This window comes from Pongo pygmaeus, chromosome 1 (genome assembly GCF_028885625.2).
Source record: "Pongo pygmaeus isolate AG05252 chromosome 1, NHGRI_mPonPyg2-v2.0_pri, whole genome shotgun sequence".
In the NCBI taxonomy this organism is placed as follows: Eukaryota; Metazoa; Chordata; class Mammalia; order Primates; family Hominidae; genus Pongo; species Pongo pygmaeus.
Genome location: NC_072373.2, coordinates 137,949,133 through 137,963,389, shown reverse-complemented (window position 1 = coordinate 137,963,389; position 14,257 = coordinate 137,949,133). Strand labels below are relative to the sequence as shown.

At 37.4% G+C, this 14,257-nt stretch overlaps 1 protein-coding gene across 2 annotated transcripts in view; it reads left to right on the top strand.

Moving 5' to 3' along the window:
• Window positions 1-14,257, top strand: part of BTBD8 (BTB domain containing 8) — a 104,383-nt gene that overhangs the window by 57,570 nt on the left and 32,556 nt on the right. For both annotated transcript variants that reach the window (XM_054476405.2, XM_063664833.1), the window contains 4 exons: window positions 1,376-1,456; window positions 3,087-3,183; window positions 9,160-9,248; window positions 9,660-9,762. In XM_054476405.2, coding sequence (XP_054332380.1) covers window positions 1,376-1,456; window positions 3,087-3,183; window positions 9,160-9,248; window positions 9,660-9,762 — 370 coding nt within the window. The remainder of the gene's footprint in view (window positions 1-1,375; window positions 1,457-3,086; window positions 3,184-9,159; window positions 9,249-9,659; window positions 9,763-14,257) is intronic.

Sequence of the window (14,257 nt, the reverse complement as noted above, 5' to 3'; positions counted from 1 at the left end):
ACATGTACTGTTTGGAAAGAAAGCTCATTGGCACTAGAGAAGCTTTTGGGAGCTGGCAAACTCTGATTTGAGTGAAGGCGGTAGGTAAGACTAGTCAAGGCAGGTTGTTTCAGCAGCTACTAGGTAAAACAGTTCTTAGGGTTACAGCAGGCTGTTTCTGCAGCTGGATCTGTGGAAAATTCAATTCTTCAAGCAGATGCTGTGTACCCCAAGTGCTTCTGCCCCCCACAACTTGACTCTGATTTAGTTGGGTATGAAAAGAATGATCCAATTTGTATAATCAACTTACACAACATCTTGTAGCCTGAAGGCAATTTTATACAATATTTTAAATAATTTTGTGAATGAAACAAATTTTGTTTATATTGAACCATCAGAAAGCAAAGGTGTCACTATCTCTCATAAAATGCTAAAATTTTGTAGCATTTTAGATTTCTGATTTTCAGATTAGCGATGCTCAACCTGTAGAATGTGCTCTAATGCAAGAGCCAAAGTTGGCTTGCTTACTGTATCCCTCTGAAACAGCCCACCTGAGAGAAAGTTTGAATCTGCATGGCAGATATACTTCTTCTCCATCACCTCTTCCCACTGGTTCAGCAGAGAAGAAAGGAGAACATATATCAGATGACCTTTTATCTGGAGTTCCTCCCAACTGATAACCAGTGGTTGTCCACCAACCACATAATTCACTCCCTTTAGTACAGAGGAATAGAGGCTGGGGTAAGATGCAAGACGCTATACAGCAGTGCTCTCAACAAGATGGGAATAACAGAAAGAGGACTAAGTTTGGCGTGGGGAGTAAGAAGAAGGTCATGAATTTAGAGTTTGAGACATGGCACTCAATTGGACATAAAGGTTATCATTCCAAACTACCTCTTAAGTCATGCCTTTTCTTTTTCATCTACATAGTGAGTACGTTGGCCAAGCTTAGAGCCACTGACAGGTGTTACAAATTAAGAAATGTGTGCAGCATAACAAGAATCTTCCTAGTGAATAGATTTGTGCATTTGAGGCTTTAAGCAAGACCAGAGGGCGTTTGTTGAAAGTGCTGAGAAGAGGATTTCTTAATGAGACAGAGGTTGGACAGTGACTAGAAGTGTTTTCTAACTTTAAAAGTCTATGGTAGAAGATGCTCAATAAATAATGATTTGATAACATACTAATAACATTGTATAACTTATATAAAAATCCATTGTTGTAGTTCTGTTTAAATTAATGATATACCTGCATGGATGTTATTTGAAGAATATATTCTTCAGGTAAAAGGAAGATTAGAAGATCATCTTGGCTCGAAGTTTATGGGAAAATAGAATGAATCATTGATATCAGTTAAACCTTAATTATTTCTGGATTTGAGTTTTCTTTTATTTTTCAGTATAAGCCATGTAGAACTGAATGTTATGATGCATTTTATATATGGAGGAACTCTGGACATTCCAGACAAAACTAATGTTGGGTATGTATTCCTTTTTAATAATTTAAAATGTAAAAGAGTTAGGTTCTGCTTTGTTGAGCTGTGTTGCAAAGTGTTAATTAAGTAGAAACTTTGCTTTTTATAATTTATTTTACTATATCTTCAGTATGTTTTGAGAACATCTAAAAACAATAAGCAAATCACCTTATTTAGAAGAAAAGGTGACTTATCAACTCACAGTAATAAGATTGAGAACAGTCTTTATTAGACTTAAATTTAGAAGAAGCTATAAATTATGGTTTATAGATCAATAAATTGATTAAACTTTTATCAAACTTTGAAAATTACTACTTTTTAAATTTTAGGATATCTTTTCTAAACAGCAAAAGAAAAGAAAAAACATATTTAAGAATGTAGCAGCCAGGCACAATGGCTCTCGCACTTTGGAAGGCTGAGGCGGGCAGATCACAAGGTCAAGAGATCGAGACCATCCTGGCTAACATGGTGAAACCTCGTCTCTACTTAAAGCTGGGCATGGTGGTATGCACCTGTAGTCCCAGCTACTCGGGAGGTTGAGGCAGGAGAATCGCTTGAACCTGGGAGGTGGAGGTTGCAGTGAGCCAAGATCGTGCTATTGTACTCCAGCCTGGTGATAGAGCGAGACTCTGTCTCAAAAAAAAAAAAAAAAAAGAATATAGGGCATTTGCCAGGCGCGATGGCTCACACCTGTAATCCCAGCACTTAGGGAGGCAGAGGCGGGAGGATAGCTTGAGGCTAGTAGATCGAGATCTGCCTGGGTCTATAGCAAGACCCCGTTCTTGGGGGAAAAAAAAAAAGAATATAGGGCATCCTAAAGACCAACAACTGTGATTTTTAAATGCGCTATAGTGAAATACCATCTAAGCTTCTGAAATCCTACTTGGGAGTAAAATTTCACCGTGCTCTTTTAATTTTCTGGATGTCTTCCATTTTCTTGCTATTCTAACATCAGACAAATGAAAGCTACTTTTTTAATTTTAAAAATTATTTAGTCCCTTTAATTTTAAACTGAATAAATATGTTTTTCAGGAGAACATACCATGAGTCCCAGGATTTACTACTAAGGTTTTATCCCTTGGCAACCTATACAAAATTTTATCATTCTTTCAAAGCTTGTAGGCTTCTTAAGTACTTAAAGTATATGTAGGTGTTCAGAAATACTTGTCAAATGAAAGAAGCAAAAGAAACTCTGGTCATTGGATGCTGTCTCCAATCTTAGGGTTATTTGTAGACATTTTCAATATGATAAGACATTAGTGAATTGCCTCCCCGCCCCTGCCAAGAAACTTTTATTATACAAATTTGTTGCAGAGAGTTTTGTAACTTTTACAGCCTTTAAAGCAGTTTCTTGGATTTTGTTCTGTATGTCACTTAGTATATGAAGGGAATTTGAGACATCTCCAGATTTATTTCTTGTTCTCTACTAATCAAATCATGTGTCAATGCTTTCAACTTTTGGCCTATGCCCTGTTTATAATCCATAAAGGGTATATATTATGTAAGGCAGAAAATTAGAATTAAAATATTTCAGATTATTCTTTTTTTAAAAGACTATATATTATCAATAAATTAGTGTGTGTTGTGCCTTGATTTTTAAATTGGAGAATTAACAGTGCATCTATTTTTATTTTAGTCAGATACTCAATATGGCTGATATGTATGGACTAGAAGGATTAAAAGAAGTAGCAATCTATATTTTAAGAAGAGATTACTGTAATTTCTTTCAGAAGGTAATTATTGAGCCTCAGAAATCTTTTATCCAGTGCATTGTCATCCATTATTACCTACTAGATTTTTAACTCTGATAGTAATAGTGCTTTAAATATTTAAAATATTAAGTAAATTTAACTAATGAGAACTCCAGTTGAGAAATAATACATATGATCTGCTTGCAAAAATCAGAAACTAATTCAAATAATTTTAAGTAAAACAAAATTGATGGGAGGGCAGGGATTGAGTAGGAGTATCCTGTATAATTCAAAGGTGCTCAGAGTTTGGAACTAGGAGAAAGGAAGTTAAGAACTAAGGTTACTTTCCCCATTTATCAAAGGGCTACACAGTGCTTTATTTGTTCTTACTCCTGAAAGTGTACTCCTTCTTTCTACCACTTCTCTTTATAGCAGGGACTTGGGGTGGAATGTAGTTCTCTTATGCCAGTCTCTTCAGGTGACTTATGGATACTAACTAATTTTAATTTTAGTTAACTGCAAAGGTAAGTTAAATGTCTAAAGAAAGATCTCATACTATGCATTTTGAAGCCATTCATATATTATTCTTAGATTATCCATTGTTTTAATACATTCTGCGATTGTAGGTTATTTTTATTTTCTTATTTATGCTTTTCCATGTTTTTAAAATTTTCTACAAAGAACATGTATTACGTTTATAATCAAGAAAAACAAATCTAACTTTTTACATTGTATTTCTCTCTTACTGATGTTTGAAGCAATAATATGCATTGTGTGAACTCTAATTAGGTGGTTTTAATAATGCTTAAATTTAGATTTTTGTTTCGGGTAGGTCTTTTTCTACCTCCCTACAAGTTGTAGCTGCGGAAGCAGCCCATGTGCTAAACGAAAGCCGTAAACAATTGGGTCTAGTACCACGAACACTACCCATCCCACAAGGTTTACTGAGAAATAGTTAACCCCTCGACTTCCTTTAACGAACCATTCACTTCAGCCTCTGTAAATAAGGGCCTTGGAAGAAGGAGGGCAGCTGGTGGTGTCCTCAGCTTTGTAGAAAGTGAGGAATTCTAGTGAAAGGTTCTTCCTTCATATATCTCCCTCATATTTCCAACCAAGTGAAAGTTAGGGGGATCCAAGTAAATCACAAAGATTAAAGCTAGAGAATATCTGCAATGAGGAGATGATGTCTTCTCATCCTCTAGATGAACGTTAACCATATCTGTAAAACCATCCGACCCTGGAGCTTCTATCAAAGATGAAGAGAAAGTGGTTAAGAAATTTCTTAGGAGAGCTTGGAATATGTCTGAGAAGCCAGTGAGAATGTACTTGAGTGAGGAGATTTCTAAAGAGAGAAGGCTTGCTGGAGAAGCCAAAACTAGCCTTGGTATAAGGGACTACAGTTATTGTCAAACAGAGAAAAAAAGTATGAGGAGTCCACTCTGCACCCCCGTTACACATGGTCCACAGTGAAGGAGGAGGACCTTAATGGTTTCATGAAAATTAGAGGAGACTGATACAGGGCTAGATGACACTGTGTCCCACTTTGGGAGGTATTGTGCATCACGAGCCACTTGAAGAGTTCTTACCCACAGGGAGGCCAGGTTGAAGCTTGATCTGCCACTAAAAGAGCCATTATATCAATAAAGGCCCTCCAGTATCTGAATTAGAACAAAGCTAAGGACATCTCCCTACTATCATATTGGTCTCTGCTTAATTACATAAGGTGACCAGAGCCATCTATAGTTTTCTTCCATACGAATTTGACCCAGAAAATAGAGGAGCAGGAGATCAGACCATGCTCTACTCCCTATTTCATGTCTCAACCATAAATCTAGTCAGCAATGGGGAGGGAAAGATTTAAACCAGATACGATGAAGAAATAGGTGTTAAAATAGTACTGTGCTGAATTTCAATAACAATAGTATCCAGAAACTATTGGAATCTGCCTATAGTTTCATTAAGGGATGGGAAAAAGGGGAGATTTGACATAGCATGGTTGAAAGCATTAGTTGGGAAAATAAAAAGTCTCATGTTAGTATCTTCTCTGAGCTGAGATTCTTCAGTAAGCCAGTTAAAGCTTATTTAAGAGCCTTAAAAGTTGTAAAAATAATCTTATGAGTAGTCTTTGGACCATTGCCTCTTTTTTTTTTAATATGTGGATGAGTATATGTGGGTTATATGCAGCTTCTTGTATTTTACTTTAAATAATTCACTTTATTTTAAAAACACAAAAGACATATTTGTTTATATTATTAATAAAACAACAGAAAATGGAGTTTATTTTTAATTATCAGTATGGTATTTTGTTGAAAATTTTTTTTGCTTTTATTTATTTATTTATTTATTGAGACAGAGTTTTGCTCTTGTTGCCTAGGCTGGAGTGCAGTGGTACGATCTTGGCTCACTGCAGCCTCCACCTCCCAGGTTCAAGCGATTCTCTTGCCTCAGCCTCCCGAGTAGCTGGGATTACAGGATCGTGCCACCATACCCAGCTGATTTTTTGTATTTTTAGTAGAGACGGGGTTTCACCATGTTGGTCAGGCTGGTCTTGAACTCCTCACCTCAGGTGATCCACCCATCTCGCTCTCCCAAAGTTCTGGGATTACAGGCGTGAGCCACTGTGCCCAGCCACTTATTTTAATATTGTCTATTTTGCTGTGGTAATAGATATTTGAGAGAACAATTTCTGGTTTTGTTGACCTAATCCTTAAAATTTTTGCTTTATATTTCTTAATGTATATTTTTATAAATATACTTTTGAATATATATAATTTTGAACTTTTAGTTTTTTTGTTTGTTTGTTTGTTTTTTGAGATGGAGTCTCCCTCTGTCACCTGGGCTGGAATGCAAGTGTTATGATCTCAGCTCACTGTAACCTCCACCTCCCCAGTTCAAGCGATTCTCCTGCCTCAGCCTCCCCAGTAGCTGGGACTACAGATGCGTGCCACCATGCCTGGCTAATTTTTATATTTTTAGTAGAGATGGGGTTTTACCATGTTGGTCAGGCTGGTCTCGAACTCCTGACCTCAGGTGATGCACCCGCCTTGGTGTCCCAAAGTGCTGAGATTACAGGAGTGAGCCACTGTGCCCAGCCTTAGTTCTTAATTATGCAATTTTTTGGCTGTGACTTAAATATCATAAACTTATAACAATGTTATACAGTAATACAAATATGGGTATAATGTGATGGGCAACCGGCCCCAGAACTCCTAGCAAGCTAGCTTCAATAATTTCATTAGCTTCACAATCCTGCCTTTTACACAATTAAACATTTTGGACTTCATTTATAGGATTTTGGTAGGCTTTACATTTTTTTTTTGTCACCAATTAAAAATATACTTTAGGCCAGGCGTGGAGGCTCATGTCTATAATCCCAACACTTTAGGAGGCTGAGGTAGGAGGATTGCTTGAGCCCAAGAGTTTATGACTAGCGTGGGCAACAGAGATCTTGTCTCTACAAAAAATTTAAAAAGAATTAGCCAGGCATGGTGGGATGTGCCTGTGGTCCCAGCTACTCAGGAGGCTGAGGTAGGAGGATCACTCGAGCCCAGGAGTTTGAGGCTGCAGTGAGCCATGGTCACACCACTGCATTCCAGCCTGGGTGACAGAGCCAAACAAACAGAACAAAACAAACAAACAAAAATATATATATATACACACACATACACACACACACACATATGTATACACACATGTATATGTTTTATATAACTTAATGTATCTCCAGTTATCTCAAAGGGATCTTAATTGTTTAAATTGTTAATGTGCAAAGCAAAATATTTACATTCAATTTCTTTTTTGTTGTTGTTTTTTTGAGATGAGTCTCACTCATTCAGTCACCCAGGCTGGAGTCAAGTGGCGGGATCTCAGCTCACTGCCACCTCCACCTGCCTCCCAGGTTCAAGTGATTTTCCTGCCTCAGCCTCCTGAGTAGCTGGGATTACAGGCATGTGCCACCATGCCTGGCTAATTTTTGTATTTTTAGTAGAAATGGGGTTTTGCCATGTTGGCCAGGCTGGCCTTGAACTCCTGACCTCATGTAATCCACCTTGCCTCGACATCCCAAAGTGTTGGGATTATAGGTGTAAGCCACTGCACCTGGCCTACATTCAGTTTTTTTAATACTAATACAATACTTTTAGGAGAGGGGTATTAGAAAATCAAATTAATAGCAGTTCATAAATAAAGAGTTGGAAATCACTGACCTTGCCAGAAGGACTATGCTGGAGACATTTCCAAAGAAGGTTTTGCTCTTCTCTGAGAGAGGAGATCTTTAGAAATACACATTTAGAGACTAGATATACAAATTGGCTGTTTGATGGTCTTTATTAAGTGTATAAAGAGAAATTAAACTCTTCAACCTAATTGAGAAATCAGTGTGCTTAGAAACATCCAAAACATGAAAATACATGGCATGGGCAATACATAGCAAAGATATGTAACAACAAGAGAAGTGAGTTGTTTTCACTACTTGTATCTACCTTTTATTTGTTTTCATTTATTATTTCTGTATATGTGCTTTAAAAAAATACCTTATGTAGGCCGGGTGTGGTGGCTCACGCCTGTAATCCCAGCACTTTGGGAGGCCAAGGCGGGTGGATCGTGAGGCCAGGAGTTCAAGACCAGCCTGACCAACATGGTGAAACCCCATCTCTACTAAAAATACAAAAAGTTAGCCAGGCGTGGTGGTTAGCGCCTGTAATCCCAGCTACTCAGGAGGCTGAGGCAGGAGAGTCGCTTGAACCCAGGAGGCAGAGATTGCAGTGAGCCGAGATCGCGCCACTGCACTCCAGCCTGGGAGACAGAGTGAGACTCTGTCTCAAAAGAAAAAAAAATACATTATGTAATTATGATCTAATTAAATTCTTCTTATCTGAGATCAATATAGGGCCTCTCATTGCACAATTACTTTAATTTATATTTATACATTAGGAAGCCGATTAGACCATGTTGTATTGCAATGTGATATGCTAGAAATTATTATACCACTTTGGCTTTAAAAAAGATATTTAACCTAAAATAAATTAGAATAAAAATTGTGTGCATTCTGACAGCCAAAAGAGTTCAAATGATATGCCATAAAATTAAAAGTTGTTAGTGACACTTGGTTTTAAAAGAATAACAGACTTAAAAAAAAAAAAACTTAGAGCATTTTTAGGTTCACAGCAAAATTGAGAGGAAGGTACAGAGATATCCTACATACCCACTTTCTTCTACACATGCATAGCTTCCCCCATTGTCAACATCCCCCACTGGAGTGGTACCTTTGTTACAACCGATGAGCATACAATTACACATTATCATCCAAAATTCATGGTTTACAATAGAGTTCGCTGTTGGTGTTGTACATTTAATGGGTTTATACACATGTATAGTGACATGTATCTACCATTATAGTATCATACGGAGTGTTTTCAGTGCCGTAAAATCCTCTGTGCTCTGACTGCTCATCCTTCCCTCCCCATTAACCCCTAGCAACCACTGACCTTTTTACTGTCTCTGTAGTTTTGTTTTTTCCAGGCTGTAATGTAGTTGCAATCATATAGTATATAGCCTTTTCAGATTGGCTTCTTCCACTTAGTGATACGCATTTAAGATTCCCCCATGTCTTTTCATGGCTTGTTAGCACATTTCTTTTTAGAGCTGAATATTTCATTGCATGGATGTACTACAGTTTATTTATCCATTCATCTAGTAAAGGACAACATGGTTGTTTCCAAGTTTGGGCAGTTATGAAGAAAGCTGCTAAAAACATTCATGTTTAGGTTTTTGTGTAGAAAGGTGTTTTTAAGGAAAAAAAGAAAGACTCTGACTAGAGCATGTTTGTAGCCTCAGTACCAGCAGAAGTTAATTTCAGATAAAGAGTTAAATATAGAAAATAAATTTTGAATTTACCAAATTTTGAGTTGTATGTGTTCTGCAATTTAGGTACATAAATTGGATTATCTTTATGAACTAAATATTTTTAGCCTTTGTAAATTGAAAAAGAATAAATATGGTGTTTTCCATCAATTTTAGCCTGTTCCCAGAACATTGACGTCTATACTAGAATGCCTGATTATTGCTCATTCAGTTGGAGTGGAAAGTCTTTTTGCTGACTGCATGAAGTAAGTTATGTTAAGTAATGCTGATACTATTAATTTAGGGATTTTGTTTTTCTGTTCTTCTAATTTTGTGGGGAACTTTAGAGTTGGCCTATTTTCTGGGACACAATGTAAGTAAGTAGCTTAGTGCTGAACTAGTTTCACCACTAAGCAGAGTATTAATTTAGATATTACTGAAGATACTTGGGATCATTTTATCTTAGCTGAACCATGGTTAATTATGTTAAAATCTGTGCACATGGATTTAAAATACATGTTTACAGGAAAGAGAATATAAAGTCCATTTTAGGGTTCATAAAATTAATAGTATTAGGTCATATATATGTACAGTTATGTAATTGAAAACCAAAATATTGACTATTATAATGAAAAACATTTTAATTTCTTTAACTTGGTATTCTTTGATTTTAACAGGTGGATTGTAAAGCATTTTGCAAGATTTTGGTCTGAGAGAAGCTTTGCAAATATACCTCCTGAGATTCAGAAAAGTTGTCTTAATATGTTGATTCAGTCCTTAGTAAGTATAACCTGAATACTCTTTTGTGTGTTTGCCATTAAAAAGTTTATTCAATTTTGTATAGTACTTTCAGTGATTGAAATATAAATGTAAAATATTGTAAAAGCAAGAGGCGTGAACCAATTCAGATAACCTAATCCTAAGATTCAGTTCCTTTGAAACTGCTCTGCATACCCAGCTCATCAGTCAGGGTTGAAACAGAGAAGCAGAACCACTAGGATGTTTATATTGATTCATGAACAAAGCAGACATGGTCCCACAGAGAAACGCTTATGCGTTGGCTCAGCAGTATTGACCCACTCACCCAGGTGGATCTGGGTACAACACTGAACTTCTTAATGGTACCGTTCTTCAAGGGAATCAGCCATCTACCTGGTGGCAGGTTGATTACATTGGATCACTTCTATCCTGTAAAAGGCAGTGCTTTGTTCTCACTGAAAAAAACATTTGCTCTGGATAGTGATTTGCCTCCCTTGCTCATAATGTTTCTGCCGAAACCACCATCCATGAACTTACAGAATGCCTTATCCATTATCATGATATTCCACACAGCATCACTTCTGAATAAGGTACTCACTTAGCAGCTAATGAAGTATAGAAATTGGGCCTTGCTCATGGAATTCACTGTCTTAGAAAGATCCCAATCATCCTGAAGCAGCTGGCTTGATAGTATGGAGGAAAGGCCTTTGAAGACTCAGTTACAGTGCCAGCTAGGTGGCAATGCCCTGTGGGGCTGGGGCAGTATCCTCCAGGATGCAATACATGCTGTAAATCAGATTTTGATTTATCCTGCTATTTCTCCTCTAGCCAGGATTCATGGGCCTAAAAACCAAAGTTTGGAAATACGTGTGGCACCACACACAGTTACTCCTAGTGATTCAGTAGCAAAATTTTTGCTTCCTTTCCTCACAACTTTAGGCTCTGCTGATTTATAAGGCTTAATCCCCAAAAGAAGAATGTTTCCATGTGGGGACACAAGTAATGATTCTGTTGAACTGGAAGTTGAGACTGCCTTCCTGTAGCCACTGTAAACCCACAGGCAAAGAAGGGGAATTATTGATAGATTGAGCCTATCAAGAGGAAATTGAGTTGCTACTATATGATGTGGATAATGTAGAGTCCATCTGGAATGCAGTACTCCCAGGTTCTATGAGTAAAATCAATAGAAAGCTATAAGAACCCAGTTTAGGCAGTGCTGATGATTTTTCAGGAATAAAGTTTGGGCTACCCTTCCAGATAAGAAACTATGAACAGTGAAGTACTTGCTGAGGACAAAGGAAATATGGAGTGGTTAGTAGAAAAAGGTATGTAAAAATAACAGCTACAGCTACGTGAGGAGTTACAGAAGTGAACACTGCAGTAGTTCTGATATAAACGTTCATATTCCTTCTTAATATATGTTTGTCTATATATTAATCAAATATTTTTGTTTTCCTCCTGCTGTCTCATTCCCCATCCTCTAATATAAGACATGTTAATAATAGTTAACTTTGTATCTACATATTTAAGTTACAGATATCAAAGAAAACTGAATCAGATTGAAGAATGAACATCTCCTAAAAACAAAAAAAGGAACTCGTATCCTCTCTTTTAGAAGGAAAGGGTTAGCATGTTTGTTGTGTGGAGGGATAGTTGTATCATGTTAGATGGAAGCATGACTGTTACTTTCTTCATTTGGGAACTAAGTATGGTTTTAAGAGACGTATATAGTTGCCAGATTGACAAGATGTTGACTCTGTAACATGTTAGTTTGACTAGGGTCAACTACACTTCACAGAATTTCCTTCTTGTATGTTTCTAGTTAGAGTGGCCAAAAGAGACAATTTTGTGTGAACTTTGGAGGACGGGAGTGAAACAGCAGCTATTTTTGGCTTTTACACTAGGAAGGTTGGAACACTACTGCAATGTTCATTTACACTAGGAAAGTTATTTACTGGCTCACTGCAGCCAGATCTGTAACTGTTCTTCCTTGCCCTGTATCCTCCTTCAGCTTCTCTTACTCCAGGCCAGGTATATGTCTAGCTCCATAATGAAAGGCACCAGCATCTCCTGCAGGATACCCATAGCGTCCAGATTGGAGGCAGTAAGACTGACGTTAGCCCATCCTTGTCAATTCCGGCTGATTCTCTTGGTGTCAGTTTTTTCTCACTCTCCCCAACATTACATCCATCTTTCCTCTTCTCATCTGCCTGCCCTGTGGAATTCAAACTACACCATCAGATACAAAGGCTGTATAAGCAGCTCCTACAATTGTGTAAGGTCAACTCCCTGTAACAAATTTCTTTATACAATAAATCTGCACTGATGTCATTGATGGGTCCTTGGAATCTTAGAATCTTGGAATCTAATTTGACGTTAAGCAAAACAATGTATAGCAAAACTAATTTTACTACAGACTAATGGATATGAACAAGAGTTAAGTTCCTATGGCATATTTCTGGTCACAAAAAGATCATCAGCCTTCTAGTAAAGACCCAGGACACTTCTTGTATTGAATATTGAAATGTGAGCTATACATACATTTCAGAAATATTAATATAAACAAGGTTAAGTGTTTACCCAGTTTTTGGTGAATCTGTGAGTGGCAGTAGTAGCAATGGTGGGTTAAATCAAGGAATAAATGTTTGCAAAGCAAAAATTGTAAAGAGCACCTCCTACCACAGGCAGTTCCAAAGCAATCACAAATGTGGCAGGCTCAAGGAGTGTTTTTATACTGCATCGCTTATTGTCATATATTTGTATGATCACCATATACTTTATGAATTTTTACTTTACAATAATTTCTGTATTCATTCATTTTCCAACATGCTTTTTCTGGTTTCACTTGTGGGTGGCTGGAGCCTGTCCTTGCAGCTAAGGACCCAAGGTTGGAACCAACCCTGGACAGGATACCATTCCAATGCAGGGTGTACTCACAGCACAGAACACTCACTTATACTGGGACATTGTAGAGATGCCAGTTCACCAAATGTGCACATCTTTGGGATGTGGGAGGAAACTGGAGTGTCCAAAGAAAACCCATGCAGACATGGGGAAAACATGCAAACTCTGCACAGACAATGGCCTGGCCAGGAATCCTTTTTTCCCTCATCAACATTATAATAAAACAACGGTAATCAGTATGACATTATTCACGGACCTCCTATGTATATATAAATACCTCCTAGTGGTCCCGTGAACCCTGAAGGATAACATCAGACTGGGTTACATAGAAGTTACGTCAAAATCTAACTGAGAAAATAAGTGTAGGATATCAGCTGGTGAGATACCACTACAAAAAGTAAATGTGAGGCCGGGCACGGTGGCTCACGCCTGTAATCCCAGCACTTTGGGAGGACGAGGCGGGTGGATCACCTGAGGTCTGGAGTTCGAGACCACCTTGGCCAACATGGTGAAACCCCGAATCTACTAAAAATACAAAAAATTAGCTGGGCGTGGTGGTACATGCCTGTAATCCCAGCTACTTGGGAGGATGAGGCAGGAGAATCGCTTGAACCCAGGAGGCAGAGGTTGCAGTAAGCTGGGATTGTGCCATTGCACTCCAGCCTAGGCAACAAGAACAAAACTGTGTCTCAAAAAAAAAAAAAAAAAAAAAAAAGTAAATGTAAATCTGTGTTTTAGCTAATGAAAGACTGTGTTGTATTGTTGCTTACTGTTTTATATTAGTTTGTTGGTCAGTGAATAATTAACAAATTATTGGCCCAGCTATAGTTCCGTTCAATAGAAGAGTCAGGTTCATTTACTAATGTAGTAGTAGTACCAGTATTTTTTTTAAATGATTTTTTTTCAGTAGCTTTTGGGAGACCTGCAGTTTTTGGTTACATGGGTGAGTTCTTTAGTGGTGAAGTCTGAGATTTTAGTGTACCCATCACCTGAACAATGTACACTGTACCCAATATATAGTCTTCTATCCCTCACACATTTTCCAACCTTCTCCCCTCCCTAAATCCCCAAAGTTCCTTTTTTTGACTGTGTATGTTTTTGCATTCTCATGGCTTAGCTCCCACTTATAAGTGAACTGAATATATACAGTATTTGGTTTTCCATTCTTGAATCATTTAGAATAATGGCCTCCAGCTCCATCCAAGTTGCTGCAAAAGACATTATTTCATTCCTTTTTAAGGCTCAGTAGTATTACATGGTGTATATGTACCACATTTTCTTATCCACTTAGTACCAATATTTAGTGGACTTTTTTAGACTTACAGAGCTCCACAAAATACTTTTTTTGTGAAATTTAGCATAAGACAGGTACTGTTGTCTCTACTTCACATATGAGAAAAGAGAATCAAAGAGTTAAGCGCCTTGTTCAAGTTCCCAAGGCAGTAAAAGACAAAACCTAGTCTTAAAACCAATTGCTACTATTCTAAATATAATATGATAAGTGCTCCATGTGAGCAAAGATTTTTTTTTTTAAATGCGTGGGACTTGACTTCAAGAAACTCACAAATTGGTGGAAAAATAGGCATTTACAACTAAGTAAAATACAGGTTAG